This window comes from Plecotus auritus (assembly GCF_963455305.1).
Source record: "Plecotus auritus genome assembly, chromosome: 9".
NCBI lineage: Eukaryota > Metazoa > Chordata > Mammalia > Chiroptera > Vespertilionidae > Plecotus > Plecotus auritus.
This window is the reverse complement of record NC_137783.1, coordinates 26453435-26472820: the sequence shown is the minus strand read 5'-3', so window position 1 is coordinate 26472820 and position 19386 is coordinate 26453435. Positions and strand designations below refer to the sequence as shown.

Genomic DNA, 19386 nt, shown 5'->3' with positions numbered 1-19386 from the left:
TTAGTATATATAACTAGTCATTTTGACATTTTTTTATTAGTTGCATTTAAGCAATTTCATGCAACTTTTTAGTATTTTGTTTTTACATTTTATATCTAAAATGTCACTATTACTTCTTTCATTTGAAGCACTTTTTATTAAATACTAGAGGCCCAGTGCATGAGATTCCTGAACTGGGGGCGGGGAGTGTCCCTCAGCACAGCGTGTGCCCTCTCACAGTCTGGGACCCCTCGCTCCTTACCACGCGCCTGCTCGCTGCTCCTTACCGCTTGGCTCGCTGTTCCTTAGCGCTGCTGCTGCAGAAGCAGGAGAGGCTCCTGCCACCGCCGCTGCCGCTCGCCAGCTTTGAGCCCAGTTTCTGGCTGAGCAGCGCTCTCCCTGTGGGAGCTCACTGACCACCAGGGGGCAGCTCCTGCATTGAGCGTCTGCCCCCGGTGGTCAGTGTGCATCATTAGCGAACGGTCGTTCTGGTTGTTCCACTGTATTGTCATTTAGACTTTTATTATATAGATGAATTCCTGATGGGAGGAGTAGTCACTGAGCCTTGTCATGTTCAATTAGCATCCTAGTATAATGTGTAGGGACATTTCCAGTATGATGGCTTCCCAGGAGGTATAGACTGGGAACATAAGGTAGGAAAGGGTAGTTTGAGCATGAAAGGTGGGACCCAGAGAAGAGAAAAACTATTGAAAGCCTTTAGAAGTAGAAATTGGAGAAATGAAGAAGGGTCTGAATTAGAATGTTTTATTATAGTAACCTACTAAATCAAAAGAGTAGGATTAATGGGAGATTTGGGAAGTTAACATTTTATCTACTAAAGCAAATTGCTGCATATATTTAAAATGTCTGAAATGACAGTCTTTAATCTGCATAATAATTCATTTAGTTTGCTACTAAAGATGAGGTAGTCTGAAAAAGATTTAGAGGAATTAAGTATGCAAATATGTAGACTTTATATGATAGAGGGTATTTTATATAGCCCCTATATTTTTTAATGTGTTGTTTTTTACATACTCATTGCTTATATTTTGAAAGAACAAAAAATAGATATTTTCAATCACCCATGTTTTCATCACCCAGACATAACTTAACATTATGGTAAATGTTCTTTTGATATTTTTTATCTATATTATCTTGTAAGGGCAAGAATTGTATCCACAATTTTGTTCCCTTTTTTTCAGTTGTGCCTTCCTTAAACATCTTCCATTTACATAGTTTTTATGACCATCATTTTTGATAGCTGTATTATGTTCTATTATGTAGATACAACTTTAGTATATTTCTAAAGTTTTGCTTTTACAGTAAAATATTACTGTATGAAATATTTTGTTTTTATAATTCCCAGAAGAGGAATTACTGGGACAAAGATTATGAACATTAATAATGTTTCTGATAAATACTGACAAACTACTTTCTAAAAGTAGACTAATTATGCTTTGAGAGTAATTCAGTATCTAAAAAACCTTAAGCCAAGTTTATCATTCAAAGTATATGTTTCAAATGTTCCCACACTATGCTTTGTATTTATTAAACATTTAAGAGATGAGATATGTGGAAACTGAAACATAGCACACTTTACTTTAGAAGGTGAATTATTTTTGGTCCTCCATTTTGGATCCCCTTTGGTTACCATTGTTTTAAAACAAAATAATAGAGCATTTTCATAAATCAAAATTCTTACAACTGAGTTTATGAAATTATTTATTTGAGATATGGTATAGAAAATAATGTAAGTGATTTTTACTAAAGTTTAAATGTTTTAAGTGAAATTACAATTTAAGTAAAAGTGAAAATGTTTGCTTTCTTTTTCAATTAGCAAAGTCTGGTGGATAAAGTATCTCGAAGACAGAGACCTGATATGAATATGTTATTTCTAAATATGAAAGTAAGGAGGACACATCTGGTTAGCGATTCTCTTGATGAGGTATAGATCATTCATTCAAAATGGTATTCATTGATTAAAGCTTTAAGTACATTTTATAATTCTAAAGTTTTAATAAACTACCTTATTTCTCTATGCTAGTAAGTATGCTTCCCTATATTTTGATACCATAGTTAAAGTCAGTTCTGTATTCACAATTAAGCCCATTTTCATATATTTATTAATAGTATGTTGTTAATTCCCCAGAAAGGGATTTTATATAGAACAACTATATGTATAACTATGTAACCTAGATTGTAGACCCACCTTTCTTATTGTTTGGGTGTGTAACATGTCATTTTAACTTTGCCAAGCCTCAGATTATTCATCTAATAAAATTAGGGGTCCAATCTACAGGGCATATTTGGTCAATTAAGGGTCAAACCTACTTTGATTTTATGTACTATGTACTATGTACTATGCATGTACAATTCTTAGCCAGATATGCATGTAGCTATTATAAGTTAAAGGCTGATTTAGTTATGTGATTTTTAAAACTTTAGTATTGAAGGCAAGTTAAAGAAATGAATTATTTTATATTGTAATCTGCTAAATTAGAATCTTGGAGACAATATGAACCTGAGAGACAGTCAGAGTACCTGACCTTCTCTAATTCTGTTTCTTGATCTATACAACAAACCTAATAATACCTAGTTCACAGTGTCTGACAGATTCATTGGATGGATGATGGATGATGGATAATGGATAGATGATGGATAATGGATGGATGTATGGATGGATGAGTGGGTGGATGAGTGGGTGGATAGGTGTTTTGTGACACTGTAAATAAGATACTGACTACCTAACACATTTTCCAAATTTTAAAAAGTTAATTTCCTTTTTCTGCCATTTGTTCTCCTCTACTATATACTTTCTTCAAATAGTTAACCCGGAAAAGAGCAGACTTGAAAAAGAAGTTGAAAGTTACATTTGTAGGGGAAGCTGGTTTGGATATGGGTGGCTTGACTAAAGAATGGTTCCTTCTTCTAATTCGCCAAATTTTTCATCCAGATTATGGTGAGTATTTAATTTTTATGAATAATATTTCTTCATAATTAGATTAGATTAGGCCCTCTTATTTTTAATCTACCCTATGGTTTTACAGATTTTTTTTGTCAACCATAAACCTTGAATAATTTTTTAAGGACTGTTATTTAAATTTTAAAAATTGACCAAATTGATTATCAAAATGTTATTTTATTGGGAATCCTACACAAAATAAAGACTTGAAAGTATATATTTGCAAGGGTGCATCCACTTCCTTTCCAAATAAGCCAAATGCATGAGAATTTAATTTGTCATTGAAATAAAAAACATTTGAAATTTTAAAAACTAGTTTGCTCTTCTACACTAATTTTTAAAGCTTCTCTCATTAAACAATGAGACATTTTAATGAATAAGAATTCATTAATTTTTAAGACAGAGATAATCATTTGAAATTTAAATTTGGGTTTGTTTTATTTAGAGAAAACACATATCTAATCATTATTTTTATTGTTTTTCTTCAGAGGAGCATTTTAAGTGTTTATTTTTCTTTATTTTGTACGTATTCTATATATATATATATATATATATATATATATATATATAATCTTTCTGGTAATGGGAATTAGAGATAACATGGATAAATTGAAATCTCTACATAATCCTCAAAATTAATTTTGATCATAACCAATAACTTATAAAACTAGAGTTTTTATAAAGAAAATCAACTGATTTTCTGTCTTTTTACCCCACTTTCAGGATACCAATGAACAGTAAAATGCTCATGCATGCTCTCTGTACATATATTTGATATATTTTAACATGAGAGATTGTTTGTAACAGAACTATTACTGAACTGTTTTGTTTCTAACCGATGAAATGTCATATATATTTTTACCACTCTGATTTTTAAATCAGTCACACTAATGAAATCATGTTTCTTTTTTTCAGGCATGTTTACATATCACAAAGATTCACACTGCCATTGGTTTAGCAGCTTTAAATGTGATAACTATTCTGAATTCCGATTGGTTGGAATTGTATCCTTTAAACTTTCCACTAGGAGGTGCTAGGAGACTAGAGATTTAAAAAAAAAAAATTATCTGAATATTGGAAAACTGTTCTCAAGCATTTTATTCAAATTAAGCATGCTTGTCAACTTTATTGATAGATTTCAATAATCTTTATTATTTGTAATATCACAGCTACTGACAGAAGATTTAATTAATTGAAAGGAATGACTGAATTTTTGTATTTTCCTGAAAACCTTATCTCAAAATAAAAATATTTTGTATTTCATATATTATCTAATTTATCAGAAAATTAAGACTTTTAAAAATCAAAATCATGAAATCTTCTGTTCATGATGAATTGTTTTGTTCTAAGTACAAAGTGAAAGAACTAACAGAAAAATAGTTTATTTCACTCAGTTTACTAAATCAAAATTGTGGCAATTAAATCTAGGTCTTTAATCTGCCCCTCAAATCCTAAAGTATTAATAAAAATTGAAAATATTGGGAATATTTAAAGTATATGGCATTACTTTAAGTATTGTTAAAGTTATATAAATCCCCGTGCCATCCTCTGACCCCTGTCAGGTGTACTAGAGAAGGCATCTTGTATTGGGTGGAGATTGGACAAGATACCTTTCACATTAGCTTTTTTAATCTAAGAAGTATAATTGTGAAAGAATAGAAGAATAAATAAATGAGCAAGCACTTGAGATACATAGGTTAAAAGAGGAAAATACTATCCACCTTTAAGAAGTTCACCATTTAAATGGGCAGATGACCACCACGCAAGATAGTCAGTTCTCATAGTCAAATGACCACTTGTAAAAGAGCATATTAAGCATATTTACTTACGTTGCATATTTCAAGTTAAACAATTACAGTAAGTTCTCACTTAACATTGTCAATAGGCTCTATGACTTTAAGTGAAATGACATATAACGAAACCAATTTTACCATAGTTAGGCTAATTGATATAAAACAAGAGTTAAGTTCCTGCAGCATCTGATTACAATGAAACAACACTGAAACAATGTTATTTAAGGACCTGCCATAAATCTAAAATTATTATAGCCACTACATCTCATTGTTAATGTGTATTTATCTCACACAAAAATAACCTGTAGAAAATAAGACTAATGCCTTAAAAGCGTTAGAACATATAGGAAAAATGTGAGACAATAGTGGATTGTGATCATGTACGTGGTGGAGAGATCTACTGAAGGTGAGGAGAACTACTAGTAAAAATTGAGAATAGGCGTAATGATTGAGAAAATGTAGTTGGTTTTAATACTTCATTTTTAAATATGTTAAGGCTTTGGTGTTTACATGAGAAACCTATAATAATAAAACATTTTTGAAGATTGCATGATGAGATATAACAATTTTTTTAAAGTATGATTGCTTATACCACAAGGGGCATTGGAACTTAGAGTGCAGTACAGTGCAGGCTTTTCAAACTCTGCTTATAGCACATGATGCCTCATCCCCATTCCTGCTTCAACCAGAGCACATTGATTTAGTGCGAATGCAAGTTTCCTGTAGCAAATCCTAAAAGGCTACTTCCTCATCTGCTAAATTATAATTAAAAGAACTTTTTAAAATGAAAAGTGCATAGAACTTGTCATTAGAGTGTTGAATACTCATAAATGTAACTACAATAGTATTGTGGTTATTGCCATTATTGCTATATCACAATTAAAGAAATATATTAGAACGTCTTTTCAATATCTGTCCCTTGCATACACTGCTCAGTCTCTGTTACTATGGTTACCAATAAAATAGCATATATATTCCTTAAATTATTAACCTCATTCTGCCTTAGCAAACTGAAATACAGGCTGTCTTCTAATTTTTTTAAATTGTTCACAGTAATTTGTCCAGCCCATACAATAAAGATTTCCTTTTGAGCCTACAAAATGAGTGACTTCCTTAATAACTTGATACAATAATCTTTGATAGTTGAAATATGAAATTTGTTATAAAACCCCTCTTTCAGCAAATGGATGTTATATTCTGCCATATAACTGATAAATAAAATACAGTTGGCCCAGTGGCTCAGTGGTTGAGCATTGACCTATGAACTTGGAGGTCACGGTTTGATTCCCAGTAAAGGCATATGCCCAGGTTGCGGTCTTGATCCCCAGTGGGGATTGTGCAGGAGGCAGCCGATCAATGATTCTCATCATTGATGTTTCTATCTCTTCCTTCCTCTATGAAATCAATAAAAATATTTTTAACATATAATTGGGCAAAGTTTATATATATAACATCTGTAGGTTTTAACTTTAACCCTTTGAGTAAACTCCAAGTATTAAAGGCCTTTCAGATATTACCGTAGGAGAGTAATTGTCCTATTAGCTTATCAACAGTGTGTATGTAGGTCTCTCTGTGTGTATCCATATGTTTATTCAACTCAGGTCTCTTTAGTCTGTATTTAACTTTAAAATAGATAAAATGGTCACCAAAATTAGTAGTGTGTGTTAGTAGTGTGTTCTTCAGTGAGTTCTACTAAATAAATTGCTGCTGCTACTTATAAAATCACCATCTTTGTTTAAATTTAGAAAGTGTTTCTTATATATTAACTTTTGGATATGTGTGAAACTGTTATCTGTTGTGATCTTAAATAAACTTTTCTAAGGAAATCTTAAATACTATCAACTAATTCCCTCCTTTTTACACGACTTGGTAATCAAAGAATTATGTGGGGAAATAAATGAAAGGAAAGGAGTATGTGGTAATTCATTAAAAAGTCAGTATTAGCCCTAGCTGGTTTGACTCAATGGATGGAGTGTCAGCCTGCGGACTGAAGGGTCCCAGGTTCGATTCCGGCCAAGGGCACAGGCCTGGGTTGCGGGCTCAATCCCCAGTAGGGGGTGTGCAGAAGGCAGCCAATCAATGATTCTCTCTCATCATTGATGTTTCTATCTCTCCCTCTCCCTTCCCTCTCTAAAAATCAATAAAATATATTTTTTAAAAAGTCAATATTAGATCTGAAAGAAATATACAAGAAACAGACTGATGCATAATTTAAAACTCATTTGCTGTCATGGATTTTATGTTAATACTTAACATTTAGTATGCATAGCTTATGGGACTAGCTGTTTATAACAGCATTACACTGGATATTCGTTTCCCCCCCTGCTGTTACAAGAAATTACTGAGCCCTCCCATCGTTCCTAGTGATCAAAATACACCAGTGGGCATCTGCAGTGTCACCACTGATGACTTAAGTCAAATTATGCCTGTAAGTATAAAGCTACTAGCATCGTATTCCTTAATGCCAGCATCCTCTACCTGCACAGTCTTTCTCCTCCTAATGCTATTCTTATTTTTAAATATGGTTTATCTCTACTTTTGTAACCCATCTCCTTTTTTATCTAGATTTCTCCTTTCTTGTGGAGACACTTTGCAGCACTCTTCAGCTCTTATACCATAGACAACAGGCTTTGAAGTCAGAGATGCAGAGATTTGAATCCAAGCTCTGCCACTTATTAGCTCTGTGAACTTAGCGAAGTTGTTTCAAGTTTCTGAGCTCTAGTTTCCTTATGTGAATAATGAGATAGTAAAACTCATGTATTTGGGGGATTACAGGAGATAAGAAAGCACTTAGTAATGATTACTTCTATGGAACCTTATTAAGATGATACTGTGCAGTATCATTAACAGTGTACGCAACAACATCTCTTAAAACAATACAACATGAATTTCACGGGACTGTCTCATAATATTCCTCAGTTCAAAATTTAGATTTCTGATCGAATTTAATCTAAGGTAAAAATTTAGTAGAAAAATACATAGTATGCACATCCTCCTGACAATCCCTTATATTTTTTACTGCTTGCAAAATAGAGCAGGTTCTGATTAAGAGATCTGTCTTCTATAGTCTTGTCTCTGCAACATACTGTACTTAGCTGTGATCCTGGATGAGTCACTTAATTTTCTTATCTATAAAACAATGGGAATAGACTAATCTCTGAGTTACCGTCTCATTTTAGATTTTTGGATTGTTTTTGCCCCACTTATTTAGTTTTTGCCAAATCTTTTACTGATAAATTTCCTAATTTTATTAGTGATTTTTGTCACTAAATTGCCCGTTCTATGATTAAAGCTATTTTAATTTGATTTAGACCCAGTTGTTTTTTTTTAGTAAATAATGGATATTTTACGAATGACTAAATGCCAATATGTTGTTTTATATTATAGAGCTGAAGATTTCCCTGAGCCTATAATCTTTTAGTAGTTCTTTAATAATGAATCCAGATTGTGCCTATACTATGAGATCAACTATTGAAAAAACTGTTTCTGTACATGCATCAATAAAGATTGAAAGCAAACAGGAAAATTGCTGCTGTGTTAGGATGGTGGAATGTGGGTAATTTTTTAAAAATGTTTTATAAATGGATTATTCATTTATTAATTTAAAAAGCACCTATTAAAATTGGCACCTAGTTTCCATTTCATAGATGGTAAAAATATACCCTAAAATTTTTAACTGCTTTTTTATTCAATTCTTTATCATATGTATTTGTATACCCTGTTTTCAAGAAGAGGGGACAGGAAATTGAAGAGAAACATATAGTAGATATGCTTCTTAATATAAAGACAACATCTGTGACTATAGGACAAAAAGTAGAGAAAGTAATCAAAATATTCCTCAATGGAGACTTCAATATGGTGTTAATAAATGCGATAATTTTCCATGACCATGTTAGTGAATACTCCTCTGCTTCTCTGAGAGGTGAGCCATGACTTGGAGCAACAGAATTGTCCAGAAACAATAAGAAATCTTCCCAACAGTCTTGTGAAAATTACACTAGAGGGTTTATGTTGAAAACAGAGGGGAGGCAGCGTAACCTAGAATTAGTATGTGTACTATCTTTTTTGCTTCTGCTAAGCTACTCTCAAATATGCTGTATTAAATAAGACCAGGGTATTCAAACTGTGCAAAAGCACTATTCTGTAACTTCACACACAGTTTATTTAATTATACATTTACAAAAATCATTTTGAAAGTTTAACTGAAGGATAATAAATATTTTAGAGCTAGTGTATTACAGGTAAGGGTCTAAGATTGACAGTATTGATAAAGACAGTTCTCAACAAAAATTGGGGTTTGAAAATGCAAAGGCTGAGGTAAAAAGGTCTACAGTCCTGAATATAGCAGATCTGAGTATATAACTTCATGACCTACTGACATTGTTATTTTGTCATTAAAAATTTAATCTTTGAAAAAAGATGGTAAGTCCCTTCCCTTGGGTTCATCTGGTGGTCCCTGGAGTCCTTAATAAGAATCACCAATCTCCCAATTATAATTTTCAGCACCCATAATTTTTTATTAATAATTGCAATCTATGCCCATCTAAATTTTGTATAAAATTTTCTGTTTTTAATGGATGGAAAACTTATTATTTATGTAATCTCTTAATAATTTAAAATAAAGTAAAACTTTTTTCATAAAACCTAAATTTTAAAAAAAATATTTGGTTACTTTTTCCATTTGTTTAAATCTTTGCTCCTTGGTAGCATGAGTTGTAACCTAATTCAGGAAAATGTTTTTGCCACTGTTCTCAACTTCTTGGAAAAGCAGGGCATTGTAACTAAAATATAGACTCCACTTACATGCATGAATGCTGTGTTTTTGTGTTTAAAAGGTGTATCCTGAAATATCAGCATATTTTTAAGAATGTAAGTTGAAAATGAGAAATACTGCAAACTTATAAATAGTAAGTTGCAGATAGCAGTGAATCATGATAAGAACTATGCTCTTAGTTGCTGCATGAGAACAGTATGAACTGGATATTTACCTCCTATATGACCTTTTCCAGTGAAAAGGTAGATGGTAGAAATCATTAACATATATATCATGCTCTGGAAAATACACCTCAAATATTATCTTTATTTCAAAATCTGAAAGTTTATCTGCTCTATCTCACATGTGAGTTATACATCTGCTTTTAGGTAAGACCATTTGGTTTAAAACCACAGATAATAGATTTCTTTTTATAGGAGCTGGCCCGTGGATTAAGTGAACTCCTGTCATATGAGGGCAATGTTGAGGAAGATTTCTACTCAACATTCCAGGTACAAATAGCTTTCTGTTAACCATGTATTTCATATATGAAAAATGCCATTTGTTATGAAACACGCATTATTAGAAAAGATGAACAGGATTAGTCAACACATACCAATAATATCCCTTATCACAGAGGATCTTAACCTGATGAAGTAGACAATGAAGACACAGGTAAATGAGCAATCAATGAAAGTGCTTAAAGAAATTCACCAAAACTCATTTCCACTCCGGAGCCTACCAATAATTGGGAAATGGAAATTAAAGTAATCCACATAGCTCCAAAACACTTAAATGGCCACAGGTGTTTTGTGAATATCAGTAAAGTGTTTAACATTCAACAGAGAGGGTTAAGTTAAAGACCTCCTTTTATACCTTGCAATGCATGTGATTTGTACTAAGATGGAGAAAAATTGCTTTTTAAAATTTACAAAGCTGTTCACTAAAGCCTGTTATCATATCAACCATACCAATAAATATCTTGTGGAATCTCCCATCAGGTTTTTCAGGAAGAATTTGGAATAATTAAGTCCTATAATTTAAAGCCAGGTGGTGAAAAAATTCCAGTTACCAATCAAAATAGGAAAGGTAAGTTAGACACCATTTCTTAATTGAATTGCATTATTGTTTACCTTTTACTTTTACTATGTAACAGATGGAAAATTGCTTTTCAGAATATGTACAGCTTTATATTGACTTTCTTCTCAACAAATCCATCTATAAGCAGTTCGCTGCATTTTATTACGGATTTCACAGTGTGTGTGCTTCAAATGCCCTTATGGTGAGTTTAAATCTTTAAATTATGCTTTCAGTTAGGTTTTATAGTGTGATAATAATTGGCAAATAATTCCTTAAATATTTTAGTAGATAAGCTTTTTAAATAGAAAATATTTTCTACCTTTTAAAGGTAGGGCTAGAAATAAAAATAGTTCTCCCATTTCAGCCTTAACTCTGTGAAGGGAAAAAAGACCAGTCAGCTCCATTTTTCTCCCCTTATGCTATGTCTTATCCTATGTCTTTTAGGGCTTTAAAAAATTCCCCCAAGCAGAGTGGATGAAGAAATCCTGTGGGCTCAAGGTCTTAATACTGAAAGGCAAAGCACAGAAAACAGTTAACACATAAGCTCGGGGGCAAAAGCCACCTCTTATTGACTAAGGAACATATTTATAACCGCTTCCTTCTGCTTCAAGAATTCCTTGACAACTGAGTTGTCTTTTACCCAGAAAAAGTAGTTTGTCTCCAGAGTCATGATGGACTCTAATTGGTTTGCCTTATCTGAGGCATGTGAACATGGGGCAGCCTCTATCTAGAACTCCATGTTGAAAATATTATCTAATAAAGAGTAATATGCAAATTGACCATACCTCCGCTACACCCACAAGCCACGCCCACCAGCCAATCAGGAGTGAATATGCAAATAAACCCAACCAAGATGGCTGCGGCCACAGAGAGCAGGAGGGAGGCTTGGGTTTCCCCGGCAATGGAGGAAGCCAAGCTTTCCGCCTGCCCTTGCCGGCCTAGGCCTCCACTCAAGGCTACAAAGTTTCAATGATAGAAGATACATAAACCCAAACAGAAATGGCGGCAGCCACGGAGCTGGAAAGAGCAGGAGGCTAGGGTTGCCCCCGGTGATGGAGGAAGCCAAGCTTCTACAGCCCTGGCCTGCCTTGGCCTCCGCTTAAGGCCACAAAGTTTCAATTATAGAAGATACATAAATCCCAACAGAAATGGCTGCCACCACGGAGCAAGCAGAAGGCTTGGCTCCACTCCAGGCTACAAAGTTTCAATTGTAGAAGATAAATAAACCCCAGATACCAGGGCCTCTGCTTGGGTCGCTGGGGGGGGGGGCGGGGGGGGAGGAGCGGGCGTGGCACGCCTGCAAACCACCACAGGTCCCTCACCCAGGCTGCCCCACACCCCAAGGGAACCCCCACCCTGATCCAGGACATGCTTCAGGGCAAACCAGCTGGCCCCCACCCGTGCACCAGGCCTCTATCCTATCTAATAAAAGAGTAATATGCAGATTGACCATCACTTCAACACACAAGATGGCTGCCCCCATGTGATCAAAGATCCTGCCCCCATGTGGATACAAGATGGCCACCACAAGATGGCCAGCAGGGGAGGGCAGTTGGGAGGGACCAGGCCTGCAAGGGAGGGCAGTTGGAGGCGATCAAGCCTGAGGGGAGGGTAGTTAGGGGTGACCAGGCCGGCAGAGGAGGGAAGTTGGGGGTGACCAGGCCTGCAGGGAAGGGCAGTTGGTGGGACCCAGGCCTGCATGGGAGGGCAGTTAGGGGTGACCAGGCCTGCAGGGGAGGGCAGTTAGGGGCAAACAGGCTGGCAGGGAAGCAGTTAGGCATCAATCAGGCTGGCAGGGGAGTGGTTAGGGGGTGATCAGGCTGGTAGGCAGAAGTGGTTAGGGGCAATCAGGAAGGCAGGCAGGCAAGCAGTTGGGAACCAACAGTCCTGGATTGTGAGAGGGATCCCAGATTGGAGAGGGTGCAGGCTGGGCTGAGGGACTCCCCCCCTCCGTGCACAAATTTCATGCACTGGGCCTCTAGTATATGATAAAAGCACAGTTTTCTAAAGAACTGGTGCTCTTCACCCCAGCTACCCAGGGCATACTCTATCACGCCACTTTTATTTCCCCTCGGGTTTATTATGAGAGTTTGGAGTAAGGTCTTACATTTGAATTACTTTCATAGGAGAGAGCTAGTTTCAAAGTAACCTTTGTGTGTTGTTGAAAGGACCTTTGAAAACGGAGCACTGAATTTTGTCTGTGACACACTGGTAATTGTGGGGGTGGAGGGAGGGGAAAAGAAATTAAATGGCATAGCATGGGTTTTCTTTTTCAGTTTTAATTTCCTTAAGTGGAAGACAACATATGTAGGTAAAGAAAACCAGTAAGTAACACAAGCAAATTGTATGTAACCAAGTACCTAAACTCTACAGTGCACACATCCTGTGCATTACTGGAAGGGATATGGAGGTATTGGAAGGAGGCAGGCATATCAGTAGAGGCTGAGACAGTTTCAGGCTGGGTTGGGGGAAGAATTGTAATCTGGATTCATGTTTAGTCATCTGCTTGTTTTCCTGGAAAACTGCAATTAATGTTTGTAAAAGGGAGAGAGAGCCCTAGTAGTTTGACAAGATTTATGAAACTTTTGAAAGCAAAAATATCTTACCTCAGTAGGAAAAATATAAATGGATATTTTTAAATGATTTACCGTAAGAGAAGTCATGATTTTTGTAGTTTGATTCAGTGAAAATAGTTCCAATTTCACTTTTTAAAATTATCACGTTTTATTGTCATTTTTGGTAAATAATTATTGGCAGCTGCTTCGCCCAGAAGAGGTTGAAATCCTGGTGTGTGGAAGCCCTGAACTGGACATGCATGCTCTGCAGAGAAGTACTCAGTATGACGGCTATGCGAAAACTGACTCGACTATAAGGTGAGCATTTCATACTTCTGATAGCGAGATTGCAGAAGAGGGGATGAAAGACAAAGTGGTTTTGCTTATTTGTGTAACTTACAATCTCAGGATCAAGTCAGTCAGCTGAACTACTGTGGAGTTCCACACCGCCTTATTTAATTTCTAAGGAGGGAGTGATATAAATAAGTTTCTACAAAAGTATAGAAATTTTACTTTTCAAAAAATGACTTTGGTTCTAGAATTTCAGGGATGCTACACATCTAAATAGGATTTTAATAGCAAATGTGTTGAAAAATAAGAAAAATTATGTGGAAGAAAACTGGCTGTTGTCCTATCCACTGTTGGGCCACTTTTATAATTTTATAAAAATGTGTTTTTATAATAAAGTTAGTCAAAAACCTAATTCTATGTAATAAAAGGGTAATATGCAAATGGACCGAACAGCGGAATGACAGGTCACTATGATGCACACTGACCACCAGGGGGCAGAAGCTCAATGCAGGAGCTGCCCCCTGGTAGTCAGTGCACTCCCACAGGGGGGAGTTCTGCTCAGCCACAAGTTGGGCTGATGGCTGGCGAGTGCAGCAGCCCGTTCTGCGGCAGCATTAAGGCTGTTCAACTGCGGCTTAGGCCCACTCCCTATGGGCCTAGGCCACTGGTCGGCAAACTGTGGCTCGCGAGCCACATGCGGCTCGCGAGCCGCGGTTTGCCGCTCTGTTGACTAATGAGTTTGCCAACCACTGGCCTAGGCCATCAGTCAGACATCCCCTGAGGGCTCCTGGACTGTGAAAGGGTGCAGGCTGGGCTGAGGGACCCCCTACCCACCCCTCCGTGCACGAATGTCGTGCACGGGGCCTCTAGTTCATATATAGAAGTTTGTCATTCCTTAATTTCACAGTAAGAGTACTATGTATGTTTAGGGAAGTTTTGTTTCCTTAGAGCTTACTTTTATGTTACTTTATTCCAGCAATTTTCAACCTTTTTCATGCCATGCCACACATAAACTAGTTACTAAAATTCTGCAGCACACCAAAAAATATATTTTTTGCTGATCGGACAAAAAAATAAGTATAATTTTGATTCATTCACACTGGTTAGCTATTGTGTTGGTTGTTGTCATTTTTTTATTTGACAGTCTAAGGGAAAAGAGGTCATACCCCTAGCTGAATAAGTATTGCATATTTTAAAAATTCTTGCGGCACATTGGTTGAAAATCGCTGCTTTCTTCTGATCCTCAAGACATTCATATAAATTTCCTTTGGTATTCTCCAGATACTTTTGGGATGTTGTGCTTGGATTTCCTCTTGATCTTCAAAAGAAGTTGCTACATTTTACTACAGGAAGTGATAGAGTCCCTGTAGGAGGAATGGCTGATTTGAATTTTAAAATCTCAAAGAACGAAACTTCTACTAATTGGTAAAATTTCCAGATTAAAATTTTATTTTTAACCTATAAGTTTTGCTAATAATACGTTTATAATTAGAGGATTCTTTCATTCTGAAGCCATCTTCATAGAAAAATCTTGGGAGTAAACATGGCCTTTAAATGAGAGAGACTGTGGCTTTAGGTCCTCTATTAATTTTCAGACATACCAATACTAACTGATAATAATCCCTTCCCATTAACTTTTTGCTTTGCTAAATCTACTGCTTTATGGTCTCTTGTAGAACTAGCTTGCTTTTAGTACTATAGTGCCTAACCCTCATTTTTATTTAAAGGTGTTTTTTTTTTTTAAATATATATTTTATTGATTTTTTACAGAGAGGAAGAGAGAGGGATAGAGAGTTAGAAACATCGATGAGAGAGAGACATCGATCAGCTGCCTCCTGCACGCCCCCTACTGGGGATGTGCCCACAACCCAGGTACATGTCCCTGACCGGAATCGAACCTGGGACCCTTCAGTCCGCAGGCCGACGCTCTATCCACTGAGCCAAACCGGTTAGGGCTTAAAGGTGTTTTTTATTAAAAATACTAAGGTAGGGGTTTGGCTATTATTATTACTTGAGATCCTCTAGTACTAGAAGTACCTCTAGTATTAATCCTCTTTTTTTTTTTTAGTCTAATGCTCTTTGCATATGAAAGTGATGATGATAATGATGGCTTTAAATTATCCTAATATATAAAAAGCCGGGGACCATCACAACCAAAACAACCAGACAGACGACCGAACAGCAGGCTGCGTGAGGTGACAAGGCCGGCAGGGGGGTTAGTGAGGGACAACTAAACGACTGAACAGCAGGCTGCATGGGGCAACCAGGCTGGCAGGGAGGGCAGTTAGGGGCGATCAGGCAGGCAGGCAGGTGAGCATTTAGGAGCTAGTGGTCCCGGATTGTGAGAAGGATCCCGATCGAACCTAAACCAGCAGTCGGACATTCCCCGAGGGGTCCAGGATTGGAGAGGGTGCAAGCTGGGCTGAGGGGACCCGCCCCCCCGTGCACAAATTTCGTGCACTGGGCCTCTAGTTTTCTAATAATGTTGATGGATTGTTGATCTACTTCTTTTCCTAACCTTGTAATTTCTAAAGCTGATTTGAGTAGACACTACTTTGATTATAATCATTTTTCCTGCTGCCCTATATATTTCCTGAGTTCTGTCAGTTCTTTTCATTCTTAAACTGGATTTTGTCCTTTCCCATTGCTATCACTGACAAATATTCTGATGGTGTGGAGTTCATAGATACTGAAGGAAAGAGTCTAAGAAATCTTGAAGGAAGATGACAGTGTCATCAGGTAGAGGTTGGGGGAGCTGATCACAAGGAGTTAGAGGATGAATATTGCATGTGCATTGAGGACAGCAGCAATAAAAGTGTGGGTAGCAATTGTCTCAAAAAATTTTTGTTGTTGTTTCTTCTTACAGTCAAGATTGAAATAATAGTAATAGTCATACCATCTACTATTCTGCTAGGTGTTTTATATAGATAGCTCTTTTAATCTTTTAAACAACCTAATTGGATAGTTTACCAAATCATGATGAGGAGGAAACTGAGATTTGGAAGCATGAAGCCATTTGAACAAATGACAGCTAGTAAGTGAGGGAGACAGTATTCAAATTCAGATTTGTCTGAATCCAAAAATAATGCCTCCAGAATGAAAGTCTGATGAGAGCAGAGACGCTGACTGTCTTGTCCGTAAACCTAGTCCCATTTCTGGAAGTGTGCCTGACACATAGTAGGTCCTTCATAAGTATTTGTTCACTAAAGGAAATAATGAGTCATCTCTTGGGAAACTAAAAGAGATTTGAATGGTATTTTGAAAGTTGCTCAGCAGGCATTCTGTGTGTGTTTTAAGGCTTAGTATCTTTTAAAATATTTTTCTTTTCCTAGGTTGCCTGTGGCTCACACCTGCTTCAATCAACTTTGTCTTCCCCCCTACAAGAGCAAAAAGGACCTGAAACAGAAATTGATCATTGGAATTTCAAATTCAGAAGGTTTTGGACTTGAGTAACCTAGAAGACTTGAAACATATTTTATATGTAGCATTCACTTCCCTCTTATTGTGCCTTTAACCTTTTCATGTTTTCGTCTCAAAACACCTTGACAAAGATCACCAACTTTAAAATACTCATTTTTTTAAAAAATCAAATATGAGTATGTTAGTGGAGGCATGATTTTCTAAAAACACAGACCTTGATTGAGTGGGGAAAAGACCAGATGGCAGAGACAGGTGGGTTCAGTCATTCTTTTTTATAGCACTTTATCATTCTCCATACGTAGTTTGTCGCAAGTGTTCCACTGGGGAGCAACGTGCCGTAAAGAAAGCACCCATGGGATGGCACAGTGGAACCTAGTGGCAGATTGTATGCTGCAGGACACAGTACCAACACAGATAGCTGCATTATCATTCATGTAAGGCATGTAGCCATATTTTCATGTAGAGGTAAACAAAAGTATAACTGCAAATGCAATTTACAGGGTTTTTTGATATACTGGCTTTCGTCCTAATAAGATTCAACGGTTGCTGAAAAGCATGTAAATAACTCCATAATAGCCTGAGAATAATGGGATTTTGATAGTGCCATTTATTGCTAAAGATTTATTTTTACAAAGTAAATTCAGGGTTTTAGATGTGTATACAGCTTTTACAAACCAATAAAGATGATTGTACAAGAGTGTAACTATTTTGATTAATTGGATTCAGGTTATATTCTTTTAAGTATTGTTAGTCTGCATGCACTTTGGCACTAGTTACTTTAAGTATAATGTAATATTTGTATAATGATCATTTCTTCTTAAGGGTCGGGATATTAGAACAGAAATCAGATAACTAATCATTGATAAATTAAGTCAATTACAAGCACAAAAGAAAATAACTGTTTTATATATACTTTGATTGATGTACAAGGCTTATTTCTAATATTTTTTGATCACCAGTTGTACTGCAACACTAATTTTTAGAAAAGTTGAGGATAAAATATTTGACAAAAGTGAATACAATAATAACATTTGTGTTAAAATGATGTACTTGGTGTAAAAAAATCAAGTTCAACATTTTGACCAAAGTGTTTTGTTTTTCACTGGATTCTGAATATAGGAAATTCAAAAGTACCCTTTTTGGAGTTTCTAATAAAGTAGCATGTAAAAAGAAACTGTATTTTAAGTCAGACAGTAAATGGTTTTCTTAATTTACAGCAAATGAAGCAGTTTTATTAGCATGCTACAAATATTTCCTAATCAAGACTTCTCTATTATTCTTTGATAGTTTTATTTCAGAAAACTCTGAAGATATATTTGCAATAATAATGAAGCCAGCAGTTAGTACCAGCATCTAGTTCTCACGCAAATAATACCTTCCCACAATTTTTTCTGAGCTACGTTGTTTTCTTATTGCTATGCTTCCTGCACCCAACCAGCAGAATTCTTTTAGGGTGGAGGAACTCATCAGCTTGTTTTCCTGCAGTTATGAAGCCAACCCATGAATCTTTAAGGAAAAGGAGTTATTACTTGGTTTATTATTCTCTTCAAAACAGACATGACTCTGCTTTTTTATTTGGATATACTATTTAAAGGATTTTCTTTAAAATCTTGGAAAACCTAAGAGAGTTAAAGGCTTGTTGGTTTCATTTTGTTTGCTCTATTTTTAATCCATATGCAAATAAAACTGCTTCCCTCTTACACTGCTTGAACTAGAAAGTAAGATGTTTAATGTAGGTTACTACTAACTAATAAGCACAAAAGAATCATGTATAAGAAACCAGACTTAAGTGTTTTAAGTAAAATGTAAACAAAGTTTTTATTTGGTAGAGATGGAAAATTGTACTGGCTTGGTCTGCATGTTTAGTGATGTGCTTGTTTATTGATAGTTATGTCACTTTTAAATAAGAAGTACACAAGCAAGCCAGACTTTTAAATGACAAAGTCCATAAATAACTGGAAAATTTTTTTGTTTAGTTGAAATGTATAACCATGTATCACTTAATTGCACATTGCCTTTATTTATTTATGCTGTTTTTGGTTTACAGTGTAATAATACCTCATTTTTTACCACTACTGTTATATTTCGTTAATTTAAACAGCTAAAAATTCATATAGTTGCTTTTTTTATACACTCTGTTAATGAATTCTTGATTTTTGTATCTGCCACAGTAACTTAAAGCATTACAATATTTACAAAATGTCCTGTCCTTTTTTAATCTTCGCTTAGTCATATTTTTGTCTGTATGATCAGAAGTTTTTAACGGTTCCTGTTTTTTGTACAAATCTGTACTGTATTAAGTTGTTAACTTCTGGATAAAAATTTTCAAGTATTAAAGTTATACAATCAATCAAATTTCAGTTTATTTTTTAAATATTAGGCAATTAATTAAAACCATAAGTTTAAAATATCTTATAAATGCCAACTATTCTCTTCATTATACTGTCTCTCAAACTACTACTTAGGAAAACTGCTAATATAGATAGCTTCAAAAATATGTGTTATTATTGACACCAAATATAACCAGTTCTTTAACATTATTTTTATTCTGAA

The 19386-nt window shown here is 35.5% G+C and overlaps 1 protein-coding gene across 1 annotated transcript in view; it reads left to right on the top strand.

The window, feature by feature from the left end:
• Positions 1 to 19185, top strand: part of HECTD2 (HECT domain E3 ubiquitin protein ligase 2) — a 65752-nt gene extending 46567 nt beyond the window's left edge. The window contains exons 12-21 of the mRNA XM_080687937.1: positions 1817 to 1924; positions 2806 to 2938; positions 3857 to 3945; positions 7004 to 7162; positions 9925 to 9999; positions 10489 to 10576; positions 10663 to 10769; positions 13325 to 13440; positions 14695 to 14838; positions 16746 to 19185. Coding sequence (XP_080544063.1) covers positions 1817 to 1924; positions 2806 to 2938; positions 3857 to 3945; positions 7004 to 7162; positions 9925 to 9999; positions 10489 to 10576; positions 10663 to 10769; positions 13325 to 13440; positions 14695 to 14838; positions 16746 to 16866 — 1140 coding nt within the window. The 3' untranslated portion in view covers positions 16867 to 19185. The remainder of the gene's footprint in view (positions 1 to 1816; positions 1925 to 2805; positions 2939 to 3856; positions 3946 to 7003; positions 7163 to 9924; positions 10000 to 10488; positions 10577 to 10662; positions 10770 to 13324; positions 13441 to 14694; positions 14839 to 16745) is intronic.
• The last annotated feature ends 201 nt before the right edge of the window (positions 19186 to 19386 follow it).